Source organism: Prionailurus viverrinus, chromosome D2 (genome assembly GCF_022837055.1).
Source record: "Prionailurus viverrinus isolate Anna chromosome D2, UM_Priviv_1.0, whole genome shotgun sequence".
In the NCBI taxonomy this organism is placed as follows: domain Eukaryota; kingdom Metazoa; phylum Chordata; class Mammalia; order Carnivora; family Felidae; genus Prionailurus; species Prionailurus viverrinus.
Window position 1 is genome coordinate 63,018,182 of NC_062571.1, and position 27,537 is coordinate 63,045,718.

Below are 27,537 nucleotides of genomic sequence, written 5' to 3' on the forward strand. Positions count from 1 at the left end.
CCCCTCCCCTGCTCATGCTCTGTGTCTCTCTGCCTCTCAAAAATGAACAAATGTTAAAAAAAATAAAAATTTAAATAAAAAAAAAGAAGAACTTAGGTCAAAGAGCATCATTTCATTCTACAGATGGTTTTACTAAGATCCCGAGGCTAAATGAGTCCTTAAGATGCTGGCAGAAAGATCGAGAACACAGCCAACACACTGTGAATATCAGTGAGCTGTCGACCCACCCCATTACAGTCTGGTTTCCGGTACATATTCTTAAACGTAAGAGCGCATAACAATCACCTAAGGCTCACCGCTGGATTTCCGATTCGGTGGGTCCAGGGTGGGCTGCAAAGTCCACATTTGAAATGAGCTCTCCCCCACCCCCACCCCATGGTGATGCAGGCGATCCAAGGACCGCACCCTGAGAGGCCGTGAGAACCGATTGACTTCACAAAAGGCCTCTTGCCGCAAACCCTCGGCCGCCACCCACGCCCAAGTTCCGGGTGGACTCTTCTCTGCCGCCGTCCGCCTGCCCCACCCTCCAGGCACCGGTCGGCTGCGGGCACACTTCAGTCGGATGTAGACCGGGGCGCTGAGCTGCCATTGCCAGCCACGACCTGGCTTCTACTTTTGCCAGCTACGACACCGCAAGCACTCGCGACTTCGGTATCCAGGAGCCTGTAACGCGGCCGCCCATTGGCTCAGCTCCGCACTGCTTGGCCGTGGGGCTTTCAAAGGCTTTAAAGATTGGCTGGAGTTCCAGGCGTCGCGGCCAGTCGGCGGGTAGGATCGCGTTCTAAGGGGCGGGTTCCGCCTGGGCCCCGCCTCCCTCCGCTGCCACTGCCAGCTGCTGCTGGCTCCGCTCTACTTCCGATTCTGTCCGCCCGGCGCGCGTGGGTCACTCCGGTGTGTCTTTCTCTTGTTACCTCCCCCGGGTGGGTCTGTCCGGTCTGTGGTGCATTGGAAGGGAGAGGGGTTTGAGGTCAATAATGGATTTTGGATTTTTCACGAATTTCGGGTTTGCCTAACACTTTTAAAAGGAAAACCCAACGACTTATCTTCATCAAAGTTTCATCAAAGATTTTAACATCAAGAAAAGCGCAAGCTCTATAATTTAAAGAACAGGTCTTTAAAGCGAATCCCTTTAACTTAAAGAAAAAAAGCCTCATTAAATTATTCTTATTTTTCTGATTTGGCTGGAGTAGGTAAAGACGACCGAAGATCAGGAATTCTCAGGCTTGCATCCGGCACCACTAGGTTAGCTACATTACAGGGCATTGGCTGCAGGCAAATTTGGTCCCCGCGAAAGTCTTCACGTTGTGAGGATTTATGGGACTCCCCTGCTATGTTCAAATACTGATAAAAGTAATAGCTAATGTTGAGTGCTTGCTAGGTATTAAATGTCTCTTAACCAGTATCTGAATTAATCCTCCCCAAGCTACAGAATGTGTTAGTACTATTGGCTCTAAATTATGGGAGGGGGAACATTGGGGCATAGAAAGTTGTGTGTTTCCCAAGGTCACCAAGCTAGTAAATGCTAAAGAGGTGATTTAAATCCAGCCTGAACTCCTACAGTCGTTCAGAGCATTCTTGAGATAAGATCATACATTTGCTTCTGCCCCAGTCTCTATTCACTAGCATTTAGAGGCTGAGCCAGGAGAGGATAGTATCCACCTTTTGGACACACCACTATTATGTCTGGGATTTAACAGGAAGTGTTGATGTTCCTGTTTCAAATTTAGTGTGTTTTGTTAAATTTTACAAATATTTGACTTTGGCTAATTTCAGGATCTTGAAAATCTGCCTTTGCTCTTTCAAATGATAACATATTAAAATGTTTAATTTTTTTTTCTTTGATCCCCCAAGCTGTAAGGAGAAATAGGAATAGGAAAGTGGAATCCAGTACTAAGGAAGAAATTCTCCTTTGACTCAGGATTCCATAGTGGGATGATGAAGTTCTTCCTCTGGTAACTTTAGTAATCTTATTTGATGTGTCCCAGATTGGGATGTGTGTGTGTGTGTGTGTGTGTGTGTGTGTGTGTGTGTAGTTCAGGAGGGCATTGGGATTAAAATAAAGTGGTGGAAAGTTACATACTTTCAGTTATAGGTAAGTCCTGGGGATGTAATGTACAACAAGATGACTATATTAACACCGCTGTATGGTATATTTGAAAGTTGCTAAGAAAGTAGATCCTAAAAGATCTTGTGGGGAGATTTTTTTTTTTTTTAACTGTATGAGGAGATGGATGGTAACTAAACTCATTGAGGTAATCATTATACAATTTATATAAGTCATTATACTTTGTATCTTAGACTCATACAGAGCTGTATGTCAATTATGTCTCAATAAAACTGAAACAAAAAAGTCCCAAAGGCATTAGAACACAGGATTCCCTATGAGCCCAACTTGCTGGAAACAGTCCTGGGAAAATAGAGATTTTCCCCTTACTTATCTCATTCTTTGAACTTGGCGAACAAGTTTTGAACACCCAGTAACATAATTTTTCATGTAAATTAGGCTTCTGAAATGTCCTCCAGTTTCTGCCACTGTCAGAGATTGGTGTAACAAAAAAAAAAAAAAAAAGTTTTTTAACTGCAAAATGCAAACTCTGCTTTCTCTCCGTTTCTCAAAACAGAGACGTGTGTAGTTAAAGAAATTATTTCTCTGGTGGCATTCTTTTCCTAGAAGGCTTGAATAATTATCACCCATGACTGAAGTTCCCCACAGTTTCAAAACTGATCCGGTTCTGTTTCAGGTAGCTAGAAATGATTTAGAGTAGGTTTCATATAGCCCTATTACTATTTGTTTCTTGCTTGAGTGAATCAGTATAATAGTGGTATAAACATGATATAATAACATAAGAAGAACGTTTGCAAAGAGGATTTCAAAGAGGTACATATTGGTTCTTAGAAAGGAAGTAGGGATAAGCTTAAAGGTCATAATTAAATTCTTTCTAGGGAAACCATAGCATTCAGTGGTAAGATTAAGAACCACACTACTGAAATGTAGCCTGCAGCCTGCAACCCATTCAACTGGCATTAAATTGGTAGCTGGTGAAATAAGTATTTTGAGTTGAATTTTAATTCTAATGTGTGTGGCAAAGCAGAATTGTGGTACATTTCATCTTTATAGATACAAAATTGGAGTGCACTGTGCTATTAGACATGTGTTCTTATTCACTAATATTAGTCATTAATTTCCAAACACACTGAGCTCTTACTATACTGAGGATGTGCACGATTTCATTCAATATTCAAAACCTATCAAGTAGCTACGATTAGTGTTCTTTTTTTACAGATGATGAAGATGAAGGTCCAAGAGGTTAGATACCTTGCCCAAGAGCCAAAGCCAGGGTTTAAATATAGTGCCAAGTAAGAATCTTGACAATATATTACTTCTTTTCGGAGAAACAAATGTTTCCATCATTCTATCTTTTCTAACTTCACCAACTACACTCCCATTTGAGAATGTGGCTTCCAACACACAGGTATACTTTTAATAAATAATATCTTCCAACTCTTAGAGTTGATTTTCCTGATGAGTGGGGATGAGGAGAAAAAAGTTGGAAATACATTCTCTTCTGGCATATTAATAAGATGATTCAGGAACCTTTTACTTTGCTAATGTAATTCCCAATTTGTCTATTGTTAATTCAGTCATTGTCAGTATAGAGCAGGGATGGGCAAACTAAGGCCAACAGGTCAAATCCAGTCCAGTGCTGGTTTTTAATGTTTATTTGTTCTTGAGAGAGAGAGAGAGAGAGAGAGAGAGAGGGAGACCCAGACTCAGAAGCAGGCTCCAGGCTTCTGCCAGCACAGAGCCGGAGGCGGGGCTCGAACCCACAAACCATGAGATCATGACCTGAGCCAAAGTCGAAGACTTAACTGACTAAAACAGCCAGGTGCCCCTCCACTGCTGGATTTTTTACAGTCCAAGACCTAAGAATGGTTTTTACATTTTTACTTCTTTTTTTTTTTTTCAAGTTTATTCATTTATTTTGAGGGAGAGAGAGGCAGAGGGAGAGAGAATCCCAAGCAGGCTCTGTGCTGTCTGCCCGGAGCCCAATGCAGGGTTCCATCTCATGAACCGTGAGATCATGACCTGAGCCCAAACCAAGAGTGAATGCTTAACCAACTGAGTGACCCAGGCACCCTGGTTTTTACATTTGTAAATGGTTGAAAAAAAAATCAAGAGAATAATCATAATTTGTGCCACATGAAAACTATATGAAATTCACCAAAAGTGAGCCCTAATGAAAACTGTGGGCATTGGACAATGATGTGTCAATGCAGGGTCATCGATTATAAAACTGTACCTCTGATGGGGGATGTTGATGGTGGAGGAGTCTGTGTATGTGTAGGGGTAGTGAGTATATGGGAAATCGTATCTTCTCAATTTTGTTGTGAATCGAAAACTACTCTAAAAATAAAATCGTTAAAAATATATATAAAATTTAAATTCAGCATTCACAATGTTTTATTGAAACACAGCCACACCCATTCATTTGTATATTATTTCTGGCTGTTTTCACCCTAAAATGTAGAGAGTAGTTGAGACAAGCTGGCTGGAAGAGCCTAAAGTATTTATTATCTCAACTTTTATAGAAAAGTTTGCCCAACTCTGGGATAGAATAAGATTCTGGTTGGATTGCTGCCCCAGGAGTTGAACTTCCAGGCTTCAGAATCCTCCCTCCACCTCTTATTAGTTGTGAGGCTTTTGACAAGTGACTTCACCTTGCTAGCATCAGCTTGGTCGTCTTTTAAACTAAAATTATAGAATTCTTATAGGACTATTTTAAGGATTAAATGATTGAATACACATAAAGCACCAAATATGTGTTAGTAATAATTTCACATTCCTCTTATGCCCCCCCCCCCCTTTAAAATCTGGATATATTTTCTTCCAGCTCTTTGAATCTGCTTTTCTTATGTGAGGATACATTGGTCTGCCGAGGAGTCACTTCCTTGTCTGCCAAGAAGCTCTCACATGATATGGCTATATTCATTGCTTTCATCTTACCATCCAATTTGTTCTTTCCCCAACCCCCCTTTAAAAAAATATTTTAGTAATCTCGACACCCAGGGTCGGGCTCAAACTCACAACCCCCAGATCAAGAGTCGCACGCTCTACCAACTAAACCAGCCAGGCGCTCCACTAATTTGTTGTTCTTGGTCAAAATTAGCTCCAGAATAGTAGTTATCCTATTACTTTATCCGTCTTCCAAAATGCAAAATTGTTAGCATGGCAAGTCAGTTTACCTTTTGCAATACGAGATGTCCTACTGACCTATAATATTTTCTTTCCAGAGAACACTTATTCAAACATTTTTGCCACTCTCCAATTCTTATAAAGCGACAACTACTCAAAACCACATGAATTCACTCTGAATGACTTAGCAAAAAATGTAGTAACCGAGTCACTATCCTGAAGATTTTTAAAGATTCTTATTCAGTAGAAAAAAAAAAAAAACTATTAACCAATGATTTCTGGATAGATTGAAATTCCAAAGGCCAAAAGATACCCATTCATAAGTTACATAATTAGGTTCTGTCATTTTAATAAAGATATTTAAATTTAGTGGACATCTGAGCAGCTGTTATGTGTTATATCTCACACATAATTAATACTTATAAGAATGGACTTAACATCCCTACCCTCTTACCCAACTTTAGAGGCCAAGACAATAAAGTCAGGCTTTGAACTTTTAAAGTTCTTCAACCCCACTCACTGGTCACGTTGGGCAAGTAATTTCATTTTTCCGAGGCTCTTTTCTGTTTTGCAAGATAGGAATAATACTAGCTGCCTAACTGAGTAGTCATGGGAATCAAACAAGGTAGTCAATGGAAATCAGTTGGTGTGAGTGAGACAGATCATACTTTTCTTTCCTTCTTTACCTGTCAATCTTATACAATCCATTGACAAGCAATTCCCATTTCAACCAAGTCCTGTAAAACTAAAGGAATTATTTTACCACCTGCTAAATTTCAGGATCTCAGCCTATCAGGGTCAGAACAAAGACCAGCTACCTCCATTATGTAAGGTAGACAGAAGAGCTATCCAAGTGGTCCCTGTATTGCTGGGTTGTTGGCCATGTTTTCCTTGGCAATTCAAGTTTTCTCTGAAATGAATGCTGGGAGTGGTAAGAATTTACAAATTTGTCTTTGCCTCTAGGTAAAGAATGTTCCTATTCATCACTAGTTTTCTGTAGCTGGGATAAAATGTCACAAATAGGGCGAGAATAAAGGTGAAGCAAGTGAGGGGCCTCGATCAGCAAAAAATTTAAGGAGGCACTCACTCTCCGGGTCACGCAAGATTTCAACACTAACAAGTTTTCATCCTTATCTGCTATATCCGGAGGAAGTCTGGCTTCACTTAAAACAAACAAACCTTATTCATTATAGGGAGGTTGTGTCCAATTGTCTTAGAGATGCAGGAGGGAGGGTTTAGGATGGGAAAGAAAACGTATCATTACCCTGGTCAAGTTTTACTAAACTCCCTTGAAATACAAGCTGGAGTTTAAATGCCCAATCTTCAGGGACTTTGGATCTGGAGGAGAGACCCACCCTGAATGCTCTCCCACGTGTTCAAGGCAAGGGGTTCTTTTCAGGGTTCTCTTGCTCACTCTGACTTTTGGGCTTCCAGATCTGGGCAGATGTCTCTCTTGGTTAAGTTGTCCTAGCTCCCGTCCCAGATCACTTCCCTTCTGTCCCCTCACCGCCTCCCCTTCAACCCCGACCTCAGTCACTCAAAAATTGAATTTGGGGCTAGGAGGGGCAGGATGGAGCGAAGCTGTCCCTAGAGCCTGCGGCCCGGGGAGGGTAACACGCCGCGCAGACGCCGGGAGACCATGGAGGATGCGACCAGGACCTTTGGGAAAGGTGAGCCCCCTCGACAGCTGTCCCCGGACTGGGAGCTCCGCGTGGCTGGGGATGTTGGCTCTGGGAGATGGGGCTGTCGGGCCATGGCCCCCAGACCAGCGCGGCGGGGAGGGACTTGAGGGGTTTCTCTGCACAAAAGCCGAATGAAATGTGTCCTCTCTGGGACTCGGGAGGCGGGGTGCGAGCAGTTCTCTTGGGATCCCTGGGAGGTGAGTGAGCCCACCTCCCCGTGGGTTCACCGGTCCCTCGATCCCTCCCACCCCCCCCGCAGGAAGCTGCCCCCCGGGGCCCGTCCCAGAGGGCCTGATCCGCGTCTACAGTATGAGGTTCTGCCCCTTTGCGCACAGGACGCGCCTTGTCCTCCGGGCCAAAGGCATCAGGTGAGAAGCTGAAAGCCAGAGCCCCAGAGGCGAGCGGGGTGCTCAAAATCTGGGGCGCCCTGCCCCGATTTCAGAGGAGCTCCTTGTGTCCCTTTCTTCTGAGGCAGAGTCGGTAAGTGGTTAGCAGAGGGCGGGTTCTTTAGCAGGCAGTCCTGAACTGCACGGCTTTGTTCGTAGCGGTGTCTGTGCCGGAAACTTTCAGGACACCTCGGGGTAAACTGAACCTTGCCTCTGGCGAGCCCGTTCCCTCCCGTAATGCTTGTGAAGGAAGGGCACTGCGGCTGCTACGAGGCCTTCTCTGACTGCTCCAGCGAATGGGCCCCCCACCCAGGCAACCAGGCAACTTCAGTTCACTTTCTTCATTGCGCTTACCGCATCCAGCATTTTATCCGTTCGTTCCTCTCCCCTCCACGCTCCTCGGCCCCACTGCCACCACTGCCACTCCCCACCCCGCCCCCGGTGGCCAAATGTAATTTCTGAGGGTAGGGCTTTTGTCTGTTTTACTCCTGAGCTAGAAGAGAGCCTGGTGCATGGTAGGTGTTGAAAAATATTTTTTGAATGAATGAACAAATAGTTCCAAACAATGAAGTAGGTAGAAAGAACTGCAGTCAAGAGGTGTCTTGAAGGTTCTAACATACCTGAGAAATAGGTACATTTTCTTCCAGAAGGAATTTTGCAAAACTAGCACCTGCAGAGGAGGTCTGGGAATGGAAGGTAGAGCAACTTGGCTGGAATACGGACTGAGGAGTGCAGCTGGCCAGAGCCAAAGTGTTGAGGTTGTGTTATTCCAGCCTTTTGACTCTCTTGGAGAGTCATTAAGGGATTAAGGGAGTCATTAAGGGATGACTTCAGAGTTTCAGACTGATGTCAGAGAAATACCAAGAAATAATAATGGAGAGACATTTTATTATGCAATTCTGTTCTGTTGAGTGTATATGGCACACACTTCCAGATTCTTCCTTACGGCTTGAGTCTAGTTGGCCCTAAGGTTACCTATTTAAAATAACAACAGCTCCAGGTTTTACCCTTAAGTGACAAATTGATAGTTTAGGAAGCAACGTAAGTATTTCTTTAGGGCAGGGTTTTTCAACTTTGGCACTATTGACATTCTGGGCCAGGTAGATCTTTGGGGTGTGTGTGTGTGTGTGTGTGTGTGTGTGTGTGTTTGGGGTGGGGTGGGATGCTGTCCTCTTCATTGTTGGGCATTTAGCAGCATCCCTGGTCTCTACCCATTAGATATGACAATCAAAATGTGGCTCCACATAGTGACATATGTCCCTGCAGAATGGAGCAGGATTACTCCTGGTTGAAAACCACTGCTTTAGGATTTAAGATACTCTCCTTGACTGAGCAAAGAATATACTCATTTGTTTCCTTTACTCTTTTAAACATATGTGAGCACTTCTGGTAACTTTATAGGCTTGAGCCTCTAATAATAATAATGGGAAGAATAAAAAAGTTATTACATGCTTATGTACCTAGGCACTGTCCCAAGCACTTTAGACACACTTATTTGATCCTCACCACAATGCCAAGATGGCCACAATGATTCCTCCCATTTTGCAATTAAGGGCACTGAACACAGAGAGGTTAAGGAATTTGTCCAGCATCACAAGCTAGACTGTCCAAACCACAGGCAGTCTGATGCCAGAGTTTGAGCTCATAACTACTAATATTTACCATATCCTTTTGTGACTTGTTAATATCATATTTGTATTTGCAAGCTTTAAAACGTAGGAAACTCTGTAATGCTGCGCTTAAGAGCGTGAGCTCTGAGTCAGACTTCCTGACTCTCAGCTTGGCTGTACTATTTCCTAGCAGTGATAATGGGCAGGAGATTGAACCTCTTGGAGGCAGGAATCACAAAGAGCAAACAAGACAAGGCAGAAAAAATGTTTAGCTCGTCTTTTTTTTTTTTTTAAGTTTATTCATCTTTGAGAGAGAGAGAGAGAGACAGAGCATAAGCGGGGAAGGGGAAGAGAGAAGGAAACACAGAATCTGAAGCAGGCTCCAGGCTCTGAGCTGTCAGCATAGAGCCTGATGTGGGGCTCGAACCCACAAACTGCAAGATCATGACCTGAGCCGAAGTCAGACACTCAACCGACTGAGCCACCCAGGCGCCCATAGCTCGTCTTAACTATAGCAATGGAGACAATGATGTTGCTATGTATTTTTCTTTGTAGAAACCTAAACTTTGAAAAACTTATTGCAAATTGAAATTTTATAAATTGATTGCTTCTGCTTTCCAGATGAATGTCTGTCTGCGTAAGCCTCTCATTTTTGTTCTGTCTTATTTTCCCTCTGCTTTTGAAGACATGAAGTAATCAACATTAACCTGAGAAACAAGCCTGAATGGTACTATACAAAGCACCCTTTTGGCCAAATTCCTGTCCTGGAGAACAGCAAATGTCAGTTGATCTATGAATCTGTCATCGCCTGTGAGTACCTGGATGATGCTTATCCTGGAAGGAAGCTGTATCCATATGACCCTTATGAGCGGGCTCGCCAGAAGATGTTATTGGAGCTATTCTATAAGGTATATCCAAAATTTTAAAAAGCCACTTACAGTCTATTTTACTTTGTATGTCTTTCCCAAACCTCAGTTCATTTTTAAAGCTAAATCATTGATGAGGTTGTTTTGTGTTAATACTACGTGCATCTTAGAAGGAAAACTAGTATGGAGTAATAGTAGGGCTCTCACCTCTAAAATGAAAGATGAAAGGCTTAACTGATAGGTTCTTTTCCATTTCAACTAGGAGACTCAAGAGGTATGGTTACGGTGTGGTCATGACCATGTGCCTCAAGGTGGGAAGGTTGAAAGAGCTGAAAACTGGTAGCGCTTTAAGGGGAATATTTCTAAGGTTTCAGGTAAAAAAAAATTGGGGTGTTAAGAAGGTAATGCATGAAGGGGGACTGGACTTTATGCAGAGCAACAGTGCCAACTACCCAGGAAACATGAAGAAGAGAGAACAGGGGATACCTGTTGATAATATAAGAAAAAATGGAGTTTTATGATAGTTCTCTTTGAAAAGAAATAAAAGGAACTCAAGAACATTAATGGCTGACCTATCTTGAGCATTTATGCTGTGCCAAGCACGGCCCTACCTGCTTTATAAAGGTCAACTCGCTTAATGCTCCCAACAGCCCTCCAAGGCGGGCACTGTTATTGTATCCATTCTTCAGATGACAACACTGAGGCTTAGAGAGGTTAAGTGCCCCACCGCAGATTGAACAACGAAGAAGTAGCTGAGCGAGTAAGGAGCACTAGAGACCCCCTTTAAAGCGCCTTGTTTTGCCAGGGTGCTGTGACAGTGGATTCCTGGAACCCAGAGATGGCATGACCCTCCCAGGAGGTGGGGAACCTGGATGTGCGTGTTGTCCTGTTCAGTTGGAGTGATAAAGCTTTGGCTGTGTTTTCAGGCAGAACAGGAGCACAGAGTTTCCTTAGACTTCTCCACTAAGAACCTGTGTTCTCTGATTAGGTCCCACATTTGACCAAGGAGTGTCTGGTGGCCATAAGATGTGGGAGAGAATGTGCTGATCTGAAGCTAGCCCTGCGTCAGGAATTCTGCAACCTTGAAGAGGTACAAAAGGGGGCCCCTCTCCTGGTCAGATTCAGTGGAAGAGGTGATACAGGGTCCTGAGCCTGACCCCTTGCTTTCACAGACTTATTCTTTCTGCCAGAAGTTGATAAGTTCAGGTGCCAGTCATCTGGTTTTAACTTGTGGGTGCTTGCTCCCCACTAACCTGTTATGGAACTATTCTTGAAAATCTGGCAAGGAAGGGGGAAGGACACGTGATGAGTTTCTTCCTTTCCCCAACTCACCACATTCTTTACTGCTGCAAGGCTTCTGTACTTTCTGCCAATGAGGCTAAGATTTATATTTGTTAGGGATTTTGTTTGGCTGCTAGCAAAAGGGACCTTACTACTGTAAACTTATTTTATAACAGTTTGCTCTCTCACATAAAAAGTCAGAGGTAGTGCAGTTCAGGGCTATTTTGATGGCTTCTTTATAAAGTTATTAGGGACTGAGGCTCTCTTTCCATCTGCTTTGTCATCTTTAGTGCAGGTCTTTCATCCTCAAAATGACAAGATAGCTGCTGGAACTGCAGCCATCATTTCTAAGTTCCAAGTTGAGGAAAGGAGAACAAGGGGGAAAAAATGGCGAAAGGCCATGCCCCTTTAAAAGACTTTCCCAGAATCCCTACTCAATGATTCCTTAAATCTCATTGGCCGCAACTTAGTTGTTGTGTGAGAACTATGTGCAGAGCCAGCTGGGAAATGTAGTCTTTTAGCTGGGGACACCTTGAATAAATCAGGGTTCTGTAATCAAGAAAGAGGGGAGAGTGGCTATGGGTAGGCAAGGAGCAATCTCTGCCAGCAGATCGTTCCCTAACCTGGCAGTAATACAGCTACTTACCCCTTACCTCTAGAATGATCTGAAAGGTGGTTCTATGACTTCCTTTAAATTTGTTTTAGAATCTGATATGTTCCCTTTATGGGGCTGGGAGTTGTAACTCTGTTGGCAGCTAGAGAATGCTATTTTTATCCCCTTCAGGGAAGGCTGATTATTAATTCTCTTTCATTTGACCTTTGTCAAGTGGAAGTAGATTACATTTATTTACATTTCCAGCTACCTATCTTAGATTTGTACAAGTGCAGTATTTATGGATGATGAATAATTATCTATAAGAAAGGACTTCTGAAAGAAGAAGAATCTCTGGTTTATAGCATTTTCTATTATTTTTTTAAATGTTTGTTTATTTTTGAGACAATGCGAGAGACAGAGTGCAAGCAGCAGAGGGGCAGACAGAGGGAGACACGGAATCTGAAGCGGGCTCCAGGCTCTGAGCTGTCAGCCCAGAGCCCGACACGGGGCTGGAACTCACAAACTGTGAGATCATGACCTGAGCCGAAGTGGGACGCTTAACCGACTGAGCCACTCAGGCCCCCTGATTTATAGCATTTTCTGATTTCGGTGCTGTAAATACTCCCACCAAATGCTGATTCAACCTACCAATGTTATGTCTAAGCCCAGGGTTGAAAAGAGATGTGATTGGTGATTGGTCAGCTCCAGCACAACACTGAATAACACATTTCCTCTTTATCTTCAGTAGCTGAGTCCTAGAAATAATTTGTTAAACTAGCTGAGGTAGGTATATACCAAAATACTGATGGTATTTAAGGACCACTGAATATTCAGGATTGTTCTAGCAGATTTGAATATGGTTTTTATCCCATTATTAGCAAGACTTATAAATACAATGTAGGCAATATCAGAATCTGAAACATGCCCAGTTAGCTTGATCCACTCTTAATACCAGTATATTGACTCTAGGAGATTCTACTGAGATAGAAACTTGTCAGAATAATTTTGATAGAGAATGTTCCCTGACTTGTGCAACTCTTTTGCATGGTTTTATATAATCAGGATTTTGTGTGAGCTGAAAGTACATTCAATATACATGGTCTTTCTGAGTGATAAGTAAGGCAAGATACCAATACATAATCTTCTGCTCAGTTTACTGCTTGCAGCCTTAAACTGTGACAGTTTCTCTTTTTCAAGTAATGCCCTGACTTTTAAATTTGTTCTTAAAAAAGTTTCATCAAAATTAAAGATTCATTGTGCTTGTTATTTAGCCGCATTTTCCTGCAATATGTTTACAATTCTTTGAGATACATTACTGCTGCATTCATTATCAAACTGGCAGAGTCCCCACTTGCTTTCCTGTCCCAAACATTTGCATGAGCTTTAAAATGACAGGGATGCCCTTCCCTAACCACACTTTCTGTTGTCAAACCGATTTTCCAGCCTCTACTGAATCAATCTCAGTGGCACACGTCTTTTTAGCTTTATTCTTTTTTTAACGTTTGTGCTTGACTTCGCCGTATCAGAATAGCACTTGAGCCCACTTTCGTTTTATCTTTGTGGATTTGAATGTGGCAGAACTTTCAGAGGTTCCTTTTTTGGGGGGGCGGGGCTAGTGCCTTCATTCTAAATATTTTCATTGTGGAAGCAGTCAGCCCAAAGGCAGTGAAAGACAGGATTCGGCCAGATTTCTCTGATGCTGCGGAATTTTGCTCTGATTCAGCGTTTCTGTGTTATGAATTCTGTATTCTGGCTGTTGCTTGGTTTCTTGCCAATCATCAGTGGAACTCAATAAAAGGGAATGAGAAGGGTAGTAACAGATAACTCTGGAAAACACAATCTGCCTAGGAGGGAATGACAACCTGCCTAGTAACTTGAGGCCTTCAGCTTCCGGGGGCCACAGGAGACCTTATGTTGTTTTTAATTCTTTTTTTTTTTTAATTAATAAATGTTTATTTATTTTTGAGAGGGAGAGGGAGAGAGAAAGAGCAGGGAAGGGGCAGAGAGAGAGGGGGACAGAGAGGGTCTGAAGCAGGCTCTGCACTGACAGCAGCTAGCCTGATGCGGGGCTCCAACTCACAAACCTGGAGATCAAGACCAGAGCCAAAGTCAGACACTCAGCTGACTGAGCCACCCAGGCGCCCATGTTTTTAATTCTTGGTATTCCCCAACCTGCCTTGTGATGTATCCACGCAAAGCTTCCCATGTCGCCAAATTTGGTTACATGTCTTGTGTTTTTAGTGAGGTCAGATTTGTATAAGCTGTATTGACATCACCCAGGAACATCTCTAGTTAAGTATTTTTGTGATTCCAAATTTCTCCCCTAATGTTAATTTTTAAAAAATTTTTTTTAACATTTATTTATTTTTGAGACAGAGAGAGACAGAGCATGAACAGGGGAGAGGCAGAGAGAGAGAGGGAGACACAGAATCTGAAACGGGCTCCAGGCTCCAAGCTGTCAGCACAGAGCCCGACACGGGGCTCGAACTCACGGACCCTGAGATCGTGACCTGAGCCGAAGTCGGACGCTTAACCAACTGAGCCACCCAGGCGCCCCTACCCTAATGTTAATTTTTTTTTTTTTTTAATTTATTTTTGGGACAGAGAGAGACAGAGCATGAACGGGGGAGGGGCAGAGAGAGAGGGAGACACAGAATTGGAAACAGGCTCCAGGCTCTGAGCCATCAGCCCAGAGCCCGACGTGGGGCTCAAACTCACGGACCGCGAGATCGTGACCTGGCTGAAGTCGGACGCTTAACCGACTGCGCCACCCAGGCGCCCCCCTAATGTTAATTTTTAATCTGTCCTTTCTCCTCTCCAGAAAGAATACATTTGCGCCCAATTAGATTATATTTTCTTGGTTAAGTTTTGCTATTTTTCCTTAATTTTTATTAATTTCAATAATGAAATTATATGTTGCTTAATTATTTATCCTTTGATGTCAGCAGGACATGAAGGAAAGAAAGTTTGTATCTGGCTAATTGTTCACTGAAAATAATTTTCTATAGCCTTTTGTGTATGGCAAACTATAACCTAAATTTATTTTGTTATCAACAATTTAACATGTCTACAAACTAAATTAGTTGTTACTAGCTATGTTTTTATAACAGCTTTATTGAGATATAATTCACATACTATAAATTCACCCTTTTCAAATGTACAATTCAGTGGCTTTTAGAATATTTACAGAGTTGTGCAACCATCACCGCTAGTTATTCTACAACATTTCATCGTCTCAAAAAGGAACTCCTTAGTCATTAGTATTAGCTTCCCATTTCTTCAAAACCTTCCCAGCTATCAGCACCCACTAATTCACTTGTCTTTATGGATTTACCTGTTCTGGACATTTCACAGAAGTGGAAACATAGAATGTTAGCCTTTCATGAGCTTCTTTTACTTAACATAATGTTTTCAAGGTTCATCTTTTTTTTTTTTATGGCTGAAAAATATTGCATTATTCGGAGATACCATATTTTGCATATCCATCAGTTAATGGACAGGTGGGTTGTTTCCCCTTTCTGGCTATGACAAATAATGCTGCTGTGAGCATTTATGCATGCGTTTTTGTGTTGGATGTATGTTATCAGTTCTCTTGGGTTTGCTAACTGATTTAGCATGTCTACTAATGTGCCATTAATTTCAGTTGTAATCACCATCCTTCCACACTAGGAAACCGATTATCCTCTATTCACAATGGCTAATTGAGTGTTTTTTGTGCTGTTGCTACTTTGGTAACTTTATTCACTGTCCAGTTCTGACAGCTGCTTTCCATGTAAATGAATATTTGTTACATTTCTGTTAATAGCCTTCTGCTATACCATCTACCACCATGTAAATAATAGAATAATTATTCTCATCATGTAGAAATTAATTTTACTTTTCTCCAATTATAAATTAGTATTTGTTCATTAGAGAATTTGGAAAATATAGAAACTAAGAAAAAAAAATCCATAAGCCCATTACCCAGAAACAACTATTGGTATTATTTTGGACTTTTTTTGTTTTCCTTTTCTGCTATGTAGTTGGAATTGTACTGTATATAGAACTCGGTTATCATTATGATGTAAAGATTTTCCCATATTTTTATAAACTCTAGAATGCTTGTTTATATGTATAAGAGCATTTTTAAAAGAAGCATTATTTATGAGGGTGAAAAATTATAAACCTTAATGTACATTAGACAGGAAATGGTTAGATAAATTATGTTCATCTTGGGGCGCCTGGGTGGCTCACTCAGTTGAGCAGCTGACTCTTGATTTTGGCTCAGGTCATGATCTCACAGTCTGTGAGTTCAAGCCCCACATTGGGCTTTGTGCTGACAGCATGGAGCCTGCTTCGGATTCTATGTCTCCCTCTTTCTGCCCCTCCCCGACTTGTGCTTTCTCCCTCAAAAATAAATAAATGTTAAAAACATTTTTTTTAAATAAAAAAATTATGTTCATCTTGTGGAATTCTGTATGGCAGTTTATTTATTTTTTAATGTTTTTTAAATTTATTTTTCAGAGAGAGAGAGAGAGAGCGAGAGAGTGAGCACTAGTGGCGGAGGGGCAGGAGAGAGGGAGACACAGAATCTGAAGGAGGCTCCAGACTCTGAGCTGTCGGCACAGAGCCTGGTTGGGGGCTTGAACTTGTGAACCGCAAGATCATGACCTGAGCTGAAGTTAGACGCTCAACCAGTTGAGCCTCCCAGGTACCCCTGTATAGCAGTTTAAAATGAATGAAGTAGATCCATGAGTACTGCCATGAAAAAATTGCCTAGAAATAGTTAAGTGAATTACACAGTTATACAGATGGCATGATCCCATTTTTGTAGAAGAAAACAAATGTACATATGTGTACATATGCATGTAAATAAATGTCCAGAAAAATGCCTTTATAGATAGATATCACACTCCCAATAGAGGTTGCTACTGGGAAAGGGATTAGAATTGGGATGAGAAAGAAAACTTGGTAAGAGCAGGGATGGGGAGGGCAGGTCTTTGCCATTTATACTGCTTTCTTTGTGGGGGGCGTCTGGGTGGTTCAGTCAGTTGAGCGTCCAAATTTGGCTCAGGTCATGATCTCACGGTTCGTGAGTTCAGGCGCCGTGTCAGGCTCTGTGCTGACAGCTTAGAGTCTGGAGCCTGCTTCAGATTCTGTGTCTCCCTCTCTCTCTGCCCCTCCCCCACTCATGCTCTCTTTCTCTCAAAAATAAGTAAACATTAAAAAAATTAGGCTGCTGTCTTGTTTTTAAATAATGAGAAAGTATTTCTGTATTACATGTACAATCTTTAAAAACAGAAAAAAAAATCACTTTCTTTCTACATAATTTGCCATGTGTATAAACCATACTTATTTATCCAGCACACCCATTAGGAGTTTTTAGATTGTTTCTGGTTGTTTACCATTGAACGGTGCTGTAAGAAACAGCAGCTGTTCTTTTTTGCATATAAAAAAAAAATTCTGTATTTTAGAATATGTCCTTAGGCCAGACTTCCAGGAATGGAATTACCAGATCAAAGGGTATGAACATTTAGAGGCTGGAGCAGTGTGTTGCTAAATTGCTTCCCCAAAGACTTGGGCTGTTTGCCCCCCACCAGCAGTGTATAAAAATTCTCTTTGCACTTCCCCCTTTCCACTGTTGGGAGATTTCATTAAAGATGATATTTGCCTGCTTTGGAGAGAAGCAGTAGTTTTTCATGGTTGCCTTAATTTGTATTTCTTTGATTGCTAGTGAAGTGGAAGATTTTCCCCCAAAGTGTGCCATCTCTTTGGGTTTTGTGAAAATGGTCTGTTACCCGTCTATCAAGATCTTCCTGATTTTCCTTGTTGAGTGTAAAAGTTCCTTATATGTTAAAGAGTTCCTTATGTATTAAGGATATTTGCCTGTTTTTAAAAACGCTTTTTTTTTGTTTTCTTTTTTTTTAACTTTTAGTTTGGCTTATTTTTTTTTGTACATGTAGAAATATAACATTTAGGGGCACCTGGGTGGCTCAGTTGGTTAAGTGTCTGACTCTTGTCACGGTTCCTGAGATCGAGCCCCTTGTCAGGCTCTGTGCTGCCAGCACTAAGACTGCTTGGAATTCTCTCTCTCTCTCTTTCTCTCAAAAATAAAATAAACTAAAACAAACAAAAAAAGAAATATAGGGGTACTTGGGTGGCTCAGTCAGTTAAGCGTCTGACTTAGGCTCAGGTCATGATCTCACGGTTTGTGAGTTTAAGCCTTGCATCGGGCTCTGTGCTGTCAGTGAAGAGCCCGCTTCGGATCCTCTGTGTCCCTCTTTCTCTGCTCCTCCCCTGCTCGTGTTCACTCTCTCTCAAAAATAAATAAAAATATGAAAAAGTGTATTTAAAATGGAAATCTAACATTTAACCGTATTGTGCTATAGGTCTTTCCCGTTGTGATTTCTTCCACAGCTTTTACACATAGGAAGTCGTCTACCCCTTCAGGAGAAATGGAAAATATTCATTTGTTTTTTTCACCCACGATCCATCACTTTAAAGGTATTGGACTTGTCAAGCCTTGGCCTACTAGCTTCCCCTCTTACTATCGTGCTCATACACATTGGCAAAAGAAGTGAGCCCATTAAAAGGATCCCAGCATAGAATTCTCAGGATGGTCCTTTAATCCCTGAATGTTGACAAATTGCGTTCTGAATCTTCATAGGGGACTCCAGGTCATAATTGTTGAGCAGCAGGAGGGGGTGTGTTCGGCCCCAGAACCTACTTCTGAGGCTTCTTTCCAGAGGAGAAATGGGTTTATATGTACTCTAGTTTGTCCTCATAGTTTGTTTCTATACCCTTGGTTCATTTTACAGGGAATCAGTTCTTTCTCGCTGGCTCAGCCTCAGCAGTGCTTCAGTGTAACAGGGACCAGAAATGTCAGAAATGTGAAATTTTGAGAATCTTCTCTCTCTCTCTTTTTTTAATGTTTATTTATTTTAGAGAGATTGAGAGAGAGAGAAAGAGAGAGCAGGGTGGGGCAGAGAGAGAGGGAGACACAATCTGAAGCAGGCTCCAGGCTTGGAACTCTCTGCACAGAGCCCGATGCAGGGCTTGAACTCAAGGGCTGTGAGATCATGAACTGAGCTGAAGCTGGGGCTTACCCGACTGAGCCCCCCCAGGGGGCCTTTGAGAACCTTCTCTTATTTTTTATGGACTCAGATTTCTTCCCCCTAGTCGAGTACTTTTCTGCTACTTCTGGAGAAGGGCCTGCCTTGCTGATGTATTGGCAAGTGGTTTTGTGTCTTTTTGGGGCGGGAGGGGAGCGAGGTTCTGCTTCTCAGGAACTGTTTCCTTCAAGAAAAAAACGCTCTCTTTGTTCTCCAGCGAGGACAGCAGCGCTCCCTCAAGCCACTGCTCTGTCTGCCCTCTTTGGAGGCAATGACAGTGGTGCAGGGCAGCGACCTCCTCAAGTTAAGCACAGTGAAGCATTAGTGAAGCTGATCCCAAGCTTTACTAACCAAGACTATAGATGGAAGCTTTTTAGTGTCTAGTCTGAGGAAGTCTGGGATTTGCTTCTCTTTAAGATCTTGCTTCTCTCACAAAAACCGTACAGATTTCTTTTACCTCCTTGGTAAACTTCCAGGCCAAGCAAAGGCCAGGGCGCCTTACCACGTATGGCCACAAGGGGGTGCTCCGCGCTTCTTCCTTCCACGCGCGCTCTAGGGCGAACCTCTTTTGGGTCCTCCTGGGGGAGCCCGAGAGGCCCTCGCAGAGGACAAGGAGCCCTTTCATCCGGGCTTTTTCATGTTGAGGGGCTGGGAACACTGTACCCAACGGTCCCTCCCTCTTCATTTGCGTGTTCACTCCTTACCTCTTTTGACATCCACAAGCAAGGGAAGTCTAGTAGTCAATTTTCAGTGAAAAAAGTAGATTTTTAAAATACATATATATATTTCAGGACATCAAATGTCTTTTCCCCAATATCCTAGTTCTTAAGCTTGGATTGGAGATGTGTTGATACTTTTAGGAAAGTGGAGAGCTAGAAGCTGGAGCCTCGCTTCCCTCAGCTGCCCGTGTGTGGCCTGTGGGGCGATGTCTGGGGCCTTGGAATAAAAATACCTCTGTAAGCAGGCTATTTTGCCTTGCTTGGCATACCAGAGACAATAGTTCTGAAAGTGAGGGATTCCATATGTGAGAGGTGGGTGACAAAAAGAACTCAAAATAGAGTTTTATAAAATGGATATTAGCATAACCACTGCTAAGTGGGGTTGAGGGAGCACAGCTTCCTATTCCATTTGTGACAATAAAACACTTAGGGAGGATAAGCCACTGGAGATTAAGATTATCTGTGTACTCACTATCCTACTATCCTGTTTTACTTCTGACTATGCTAAAATCTTTCACAGGAGCTAATTGGCTATAGGCAAGGGACTAAGTTTAAACTGAGAACACAGGAGAACTATCTTAGTAATATTGACCAAAGACCCTCTTATCAATGGAATAGAACAAGAAGGAGAGAATTTTGTAAAGATTTTATTTTTAAGTAATCTACACCCAATGTGGAGCTCAAACTCACAAACTCACATGCTGTGCCCACTGAGCCAGCCAGGTGCCCCAGAAGAGAATTTTGATAAAGTTTTTTTTTGTTTTGTTTTGTTTTGTTTTGTTTTTTACTGTGATTGTGTCTCATCTCCCAATGGGCTGGTGCTCTGGCAGAGCCCATGTCTGAGAGAGAGAAAACAGGACTGGGGAGGGAGTTCTCACAGGGAAGCTCACAGTTAGACCAGCCTTGGCCAGAGAGGGGTGGAGGCTTTCAGAGTTTGCTGATTCTAGGGTTTTTGCTGATACTTAAATTTAAAGAACAAAGAATTCACAAGAGACTGTGACTGCAGTCATCATACTTAGATATCTGAAGTTCAACAACACAAGGGCTGACTCTAGTATAGGAATAAGAGAATGCTGTTTTCGTCTGAGCTCCTGAACTACCCAGAGAGCTCCTTCACCTCCCTAGGAGTGAGTTTCCTCCCCTGAAAAGTGAGAGTCTCTTTGTGCTTCCATGTGAGAGGCAAGAATTGGCTCACCCTGCGTGTTTTCCTCTCCTCCTCGGCTGCCAGGAAACTCAAGTCAGATTCAAAGATTTAAGGAACTCTTCAGGCCCCTGGGCTTGATATTTCCTTCCTTGTTTTGACCTTCTGTTCTAACTTTTGTTTTTTTCTGATCTTAGTGGTTTTTTAAAAATTTTTTAATGTTTATTTTTGAGAGACAGAGCATGAGTGGGAGAGGGGCAGAGAGAGAAGGAGACACAGAACCCGAAGCAGGTTCCAGGCTCTGAGCTATCAGCACAGAGCCTGATGCAAGGCTTGAACCCACAAACCGTGAGATCATGACCTGAGCTGAAGTAGGATGCTTAACCGACTGAGCCACCCAGGCGCCCCTTTCATGTTTCTTTATTGCACAGATTTTTTACACTGCATCTCTAATCCTGTGCGTAATGAGCATGGTGTAAAAAAATGGTAAAGGGGGGGGGGTCCCAGTAGAGGAGTTCCAGTGACCCTTACAACACTGATGTTCTGTGATTCTTAAGGGAAAAGCCACTGCACATATCTGAAGGTATCAGGTTTGCATGGAAGGGAGCTCGCTTACTGAGGGTCTTAAAGGTTTCAATAAACCTGTAAGGAGGGCTGGCCAGGATGTTCTACATCACTGGCACATGTCTGCAAAGGAGCCAGCACTTTGTGCTACTTTATAGGAAGATGGCTATTGGGACTTTTTGGAAGAGACAGAGAGAGAGACAGAGTGCAAATGGGGGAGGGGCAGAGATAGAGGGAGACACAGAATCTGAAGCAGGCTCCAGGCTCTGAGCTGTCAAGCACAGCTCAAAGCCTGATGCAGCTTGAACTCAAGAACTGCAAGATCATGACCTGAGCCAAAGTCGGATGCTCAACTGACTGAGCCACCCAGACACCCCTCTCTTGGGACTTTTAGACTTGCCCTGTGAGAAATCTGGGGGAGAAATGCCTGTCTGAGGCAGGAGTCAAGAATCAGAAGCTGTATCAAAAACTCCAAGGAGTTTTGATGTTACACTTGAATTTAAGAAAGCCCAAGGGAGGGGTGCCTTGGTGGCTCAGTTGGTTAAGTGTCTGACTCTTGATTTCAGCTCAGGTCATGATCTTAGGGTCCTGAGCCCAGGCCCCACGTTGGGCTCTGGGCTGGGTGTGAAGCCAACTTAAGGAAAAATAAAAGAGAGAGAGAGAGAGAGAGAGAAAAAGGAAGGAAGGAAGGAAGGAAGGAAGGAGCAAGGAAGGAAGGAAGGATGGGAGCCCGAGGGAATGTATAAATGTATTTTGGGGGTGGGAGAGATTGGCTGAGAATAATACTTCATCTATTTCATCCATATGCTCATTTTGACTTTTTATTGTATCAAGTACTTTGATAGGGCTTGAATTACTTTGAGTGTTTATATAAGAATTAATTATATCTGTAACATCATGTATATCAAAGACATACTCCTACTTCGAGTAAATAAAAAGCTTTAAAATATATACTAAATAAATATCAATTACTAAGCAGTTATTCATTTTTGAAATATCACTTGACCAAAGGACCCATCATGGGTTCTAATAAATGTCCATATATGATTTGTTTTGACAAGGACTTTCCCAAGAGCACCGCTGCTCTGTAAACAGAAGAATTATACAGATGTTCTGGGGTTGATTGATTTAGATTTGGTTCTGATTTGTGCCATGAAGCCAACAGTAAGTTGGAGAAATATGTTTCAAAGCCAGAGATAAAAGTTTGGATAATTACGATCTATTCCTGAACACAAAGATTTGGTGCTATCTAGAACCCATGAAAACTGAACAATTTGTTCTTTTCTGCTGTAAGTCAGATCTGTTTTCCTTATGCCTTAAAATAGCCTCTGTCTTGAGTTTTCATTGGCCAGATTCTACTGGTTTAGTTCCATCCTGTTAGTTTTCTTGAACAAAGTCATGCTACCTAACATTTTTTTAGACTTCCAGGACACCAGTCACGTAAACTCCTCTTTACCATATTGGGGGATAATGAAAACTTAGATTTGCTTTTTCCTCTGAGAAGGGTGGCAGGTGGGGGGATCCCATTCATCTTTTCTGTCAGGGACAGATCTGCTTTCTGTAGAGGTAGACTCTGGACATCTCTATGCTTTCTCATCATAAGAGCTTATGTTTATTTATGCATGATTACGTAACTCCTCACCATAACCTCTGAGGTGGGTGCTAACTTACCACCATGTACAGATGAGCAAATTGAGGGAAGTTGCCCTGGGTTCCATGTTGAATAGGAGGTAGAGCCCAGGATAGGATCAGGTCTGACTGCTCCTGAGCTCACCTTCTTAATGACAACCCTAGACTACATCACAGAATCCATAAGCTGGTCTGGAGTATGAAAAATCAAGCCTGAGTGGTAGAGATAGGAAGATAGAAATGTATCTAAAGGATGTAGGAATCTGGATCTATAGCTGTAGGGGAGTAAGCAGTTGATTATGAGTTATATGGGTCAAAGAGAGTTGTTTGCTTGATTTACCTAGGTAACTGGCCCCATACTTTTCTCTTTGGAAAGACCTGGTCCAAAAGTAACCTGTGTTAGATATTTTTGCTTTTAAATTTTTCAGGTACTTTTTTTTTTTAACTGGCTTTTGGTTATCTGTCTGTTAAGAGTTTATCTGTTTGGTTTACAGTCTACCTATCTGGATAAATTTGTCCCATTGGGAAATGAGACATTCTATTTTAATGTAAAAAGTTGACGGTGACGAGTGGCCAGAAGTATATAGTTCAAAGAGCTCAAATAAAAAAAAAGAAAAGATGATATAAAGACAGTGTTGGGATTTGAGGGAGTCCACGAAGACCATTTGCTCTTTCCTGCTTTAGTTATACATTGATTGAGAAATAAGTCTAAAGAGGAAGACATATGGAGACTACAGTATTCCCTTAATTACAGATAAAGTGGGTCCTGGAAAATGAGGGAGCAGGGTTCCTAATGTGGTCCCCTGCCTCTCAGTAATGGGCAGTGCTGGCTTGGGGCAGGGCCCCTGTCTCCAGGAACTGAGTTCATCCATGAAAAGTTTAGCACACGGAGGAACGTGTTCTAGGCTAAGAGGGCAGAGCTGGGCTCCCTCTGCTTGGGTTTTCCTCCAAGTTCCCAAGTCACATGAGCCACCCCAGTGCTCCAGTGTTGAAAGGGGGGAAGGGCTGAATCTGGCTGGGAGTTTGACCCTAAAGGAAGTGGACGAAACCTCAGGAAAAGGGAAGACTCACTGCCTAACAAATTGCAAGGAGAATCAGAGCCTTGGTTCTCTCTCTTTGGGAGTAAATTTGATATTTGTAGTTAGCATCTATAAACATGGCAGCAGGTAGGTAAATTAACTTGCTTTTGTTCTATTTAAACTTTTAGATTCTTGGCTATCAGAACACCGTCTTCTTTGGTGGAGACTGTATATCCATGATCGATTACCTCTTTTGGCCCTGGTTTGAGCGGCTGGATGTGTATGGAATAGCTGAGTAAGACATTTGACTGTGGGGTTGTACTGGGTAACAAGCAGAATGACCAGCCACACAGCATGGAAAGTTAGGGATATTTAAAATAGATGAAGTTGCCCGGTGGACCTGGGGAGACCGTGTAGGGGTCCGCAGCCAGAACACGTGCTTTGTTCCGATGCTCAGAGACGTTGAACTTGTATTGGCACCTGCTGTACTCCCAGTCCAGTGCATAATTGGGCGCTGGACAATTATGGCGTTGGGGAACCGGGTCCTGCCCCAGCAGAAGTGCGTCTGTACCCTCACGATGCGCGGGCTCACACCTACCCAGCCATGCTCTCCCGCACCTCCCACTTTGGCTGTCTCCAAAGGAAGATCACATAAAACATAGTTAGATATTTTAAACTATGTCTCAAAATACACATTACCACAACCTCTCTCCTCTGGAGATGGAGTACTGAACCATGGATCGGGAACCCTCACCTCTTCCTGGATTTCCCACTCACCAGTGGTACTATTTTGAGCAAATCACTTCTATATCCTAGACCTAAATTTCCTGATCCATCTTTGAAAGGGGTGGGTCAGCTCCATTATTTCAAGGTTTGATGATGGTTTTACTGATTTTTAAAAAGTGTTTTTGGAAACGACTTGTCTTGTTTCAAACTCCCTAAAGTAAAATCTAACAATGACAGAAGAATGTTTCTTTTTGTGGCGGGTGGCGGGGGGGGGGGGGTGTCCTTTTGTTGGTAAACAGTGAAGCCTAGACACCTTACTTCCTGGAACAATCAGTCCACAAGCATTTTAACTTGTGAAAAGCAACAACAACTTCTGTAAATTCCAAACATGCACAACTGTTCCCCAAATGAGCTTTTCCTCCAGTCAATGATCATGACCAGTTGATAATAAGGTAGCTAAGATAACTTCATTGCCCAAACAAACCAGTCTTTTGTATCTTGTCAATCTAAGAAGCATGCCTGCCACCTTTACCCATAGCTTCCCTTTCAGACAAGCTAACCGTTCTTTCCTGTCCTGCAGCTGTTTGAACCACACGCCAGCTCTCCGGCTCTGGACAGCAGCCATGAAGCAGGACCCCACAGTGTGCGCCCTTCTCATAGATAGGAGCATTTTCCTGGGCTTCTTGAATCTTTATTTTCAGAACAACCCTGATGCTTTTGATTATGGGCTAACTTGCTGAGTCTCAGTCTCCCCCTTCACATCCAGAATTCCCAAGCACGCCGTGACTCTACATCAGGGATTGTTTTGGTGGGTCAGTCAATCTCTGTTCATTTCCTTTGAGGTTCTCAATAAACGTGGAGACAGAAAATGTATTCTTTCTCACAATCCGTTTGTATGACTCCTCAGGCCTCTACCTTCTGATGATTCTCAAGAAATCTCAAGTGCCCAGTGCCAATGTCCAAGCACATTTTGGGAGCCTGTGTGCCTCCTGGCTCCTTGGCCTTTGGCCCAGTTTGACCTCCAGATCACTGGTGCTCAGGCTGATGTGGAGGTTCAAGGCCTGCCCATCAATGATGTTCATCACTACGGATTGGGCCCCTCCACAACCTCCCTGGAGAGAGGAAAGCTGGAGAAGAGGAAGAGGGAAACACTCCAGGCCCAAATACTCTCCATTTGGCAACTGAAAGCTGCTGTCCACATGGGCATGCATGCGTATCATTCTTGTTCACACTTTGGCGCTGGCCTGGGAGACACCGAGGGTCTTGTGACTAAAAAAATCCTGAAGCAGGAAACGAAACACCCGCTGTTCCCCTAGACCGACTACGTCAGAATTTCACCGGTGCTGTCAGGGTTCAGGATGGCTCACAGAATGTTCTATAGCCAACATCCTGCCTTGAAAAAATAAACAACGCCCCAAACCCAGTCACAGGCAAAGGTCACTTGGTTGCATTTGCGTCATATACACTTTCACTTGGTCTCAACAGATGCCTCTGGTTGCCTGCTGTGTACCAAGCCCTGGGCCATGTGGGGGCGAAAGATGACAAAAACACAGGAGCCCCTGGTCATTCCATTCATCTTGGTGGAGGCTGTAGACTTCGTGCTTTGGAGCTGGTTCTCTGGCAGTGGGAACGCTTGTCTTGGCCCCATATGGCACCTCGACTGGCTCTGCCCAGCACTGCTCACGACCGAGGGTGACCGGGAGTGCCGGCAGGAACCGGACGCTGGCAGCTTCTATCACTTACCCCATAGGAGTGGGACAGGGCTGTCCGATGCCATCTTATCTCCAGGTCTGGGGATCAGCCTGTCATCATTTCAGCTCTGTTCATGCTGAACCTCTTCTTAGCTTCCCAGCCATGGCGAAAGACCAGGCAGTAGTGGGAGTGATGTTGTGACTTGTCGGTGCCCACTGAGCTGTCTGCAGCCCCTGCCTCTGACTCAGCCCAGCCAGCCCTGTTTCTCCCCACGTCTCAGCCCAGCCCGGCCATCTGCTGCCTCTGGGTGGATTTTGACTCATGTCAATAGCTACCGGTGTGGCTCTGAGCCAGCTGGACAGACGCAAGCCTGCTTTGGTGAGGTGGCCCGATCTGCCAGAACGGGCGCCACGTGACGGGGGCAGTCTGCTCAGGATGGGGCGCCCTGTTGCCATGGCACCTGAGCCAGAACAGAGCAAAGTCTGCAAGTCACATTTTCCTGGATCTTTGCTTGGCCCCTGTGGCCTCTCCTAGGACTCGGGGACTGATCTGACTTTGCAGGTGTAAAATCCTGTGTGTTGGCAAGTATTTGGCGTGAGACCAAAATTGCTGTTGACACAACAGATAATGGCATGTCTCTGGATGACCAAAACCAAAGATGTTCTCTTTGGGGCTCTACATACTAATTTAGGAAGCTTGCAAAACCAAGAAACACAAGATGAGAAAAGTGCTTGTGGGGAGAGGTTGCAGGCTGGTGGCCCACAGCCCAGTTTGGGAGGTGAATGCTTTTCGGCCAGGCATGCTCTCTGCAGTTTGCTGGGGTCACCTGCACTGCCTTCCACGTCTTCCTTCTCCTATATGCCACCCGTCTGCCCCACAGAGGAATCAGTTAACCTCTGGATAAAAGTGTAAGGATTTAGCCTGGAGAAGAGAGGCAGTTAAATAATACTCCACAAGGAGCTTTTAAAATACCATGTCTTTCATTGCAGGAGAGGGCAGAAATAATATATTAGGGCTTTTTAAAAAATGCAACAATGAAAATAGGAATTCTTCCACCATCTCGTGTTGCAGAGATAACCGCTTTTAACAATTGGTGTATATCTTATAAAAAGCATGTCGAACTTACAGATTTAAGCTGAAAGCTGTTCTCTATGTCCTGCGGTGTGGAAAAAGAGAAAAATAGTTTGAAAGAGCCTCATTGTCATACATGAGGTTAACATCCGAATCCTTGACCAGAGGAGGTCCTGTGAAGCTCCCGTCCCTAGTGGTTCTGAACTGGGGCCCATCTGGACCGAGTCCAGTGACATCCTGGCTTGGTTGGGGGTAGGGTGGGTGGCTGGGA

The 27,537-nt window shown here is 43.3% G+C and overlaps 1 protein-coding gene across 9 annotated transcripts; it reads left to right on the top strand.

The window, feature by feature from the left end:
- Window positions 1–84: 84 nt before the first annotated feature.
- On the top strand, window positions 85–27,472 carry LOC125147949 (glutathione S-transferase omega-2). Of its 9 annotated transcripts, XR_007145350.1 has the most exons (11): window positions 783–891; window positions 1,852–1,952; window positions 3,284–3,357; window positions 6,755–6,864; window positions 7,136–7,244; window positions 9,558–9,780; window positions 10,727–10,828; window positions 18,011–18,097; window positions 23,966–24,072; window positions 25,084–25,311; window positions 25,411–27,472. XR_007145350.1 is itself a non-coding variant. In XM_047825506.1 (10 exons), the coding sequence occupies exons 4-10, from the start codon at window positions 6,834–6,836 to the stop codon at window positions 25,241–25,243; spliced, it is 819 nt and encodes a 272-aa protein (XP_047681462.1). In that variant the 5' UTR covers window positions 783–891; window positions 1,852–1,952; window positions 3,284–3,357; window positions 6,755–6,833; the 3' UTR covers window positions 25,244–25,376. The 9 variants fall into 9 exon arrangements, 8 of the variants coding, with proteins under 8 accessions (XP_047681465.1, XP_047681466.1, XP_047681462.1 ...); XM_047825506.1 differs by lacking the exon at window positions 25,411–27,472 and having other exon boundaries at window positions 25,084–25,376; XM_047825510.1 differs by lacking the exons at window positions 783–891; window positions 1,852–1,952; window positions 25,411–27,472 and adding an exon at window positions 698–768 and having other exon boundaries at window positions 25,084–25,376.
- Window positions 27,473–27,537: the final 65 nt, after the last annotated feature.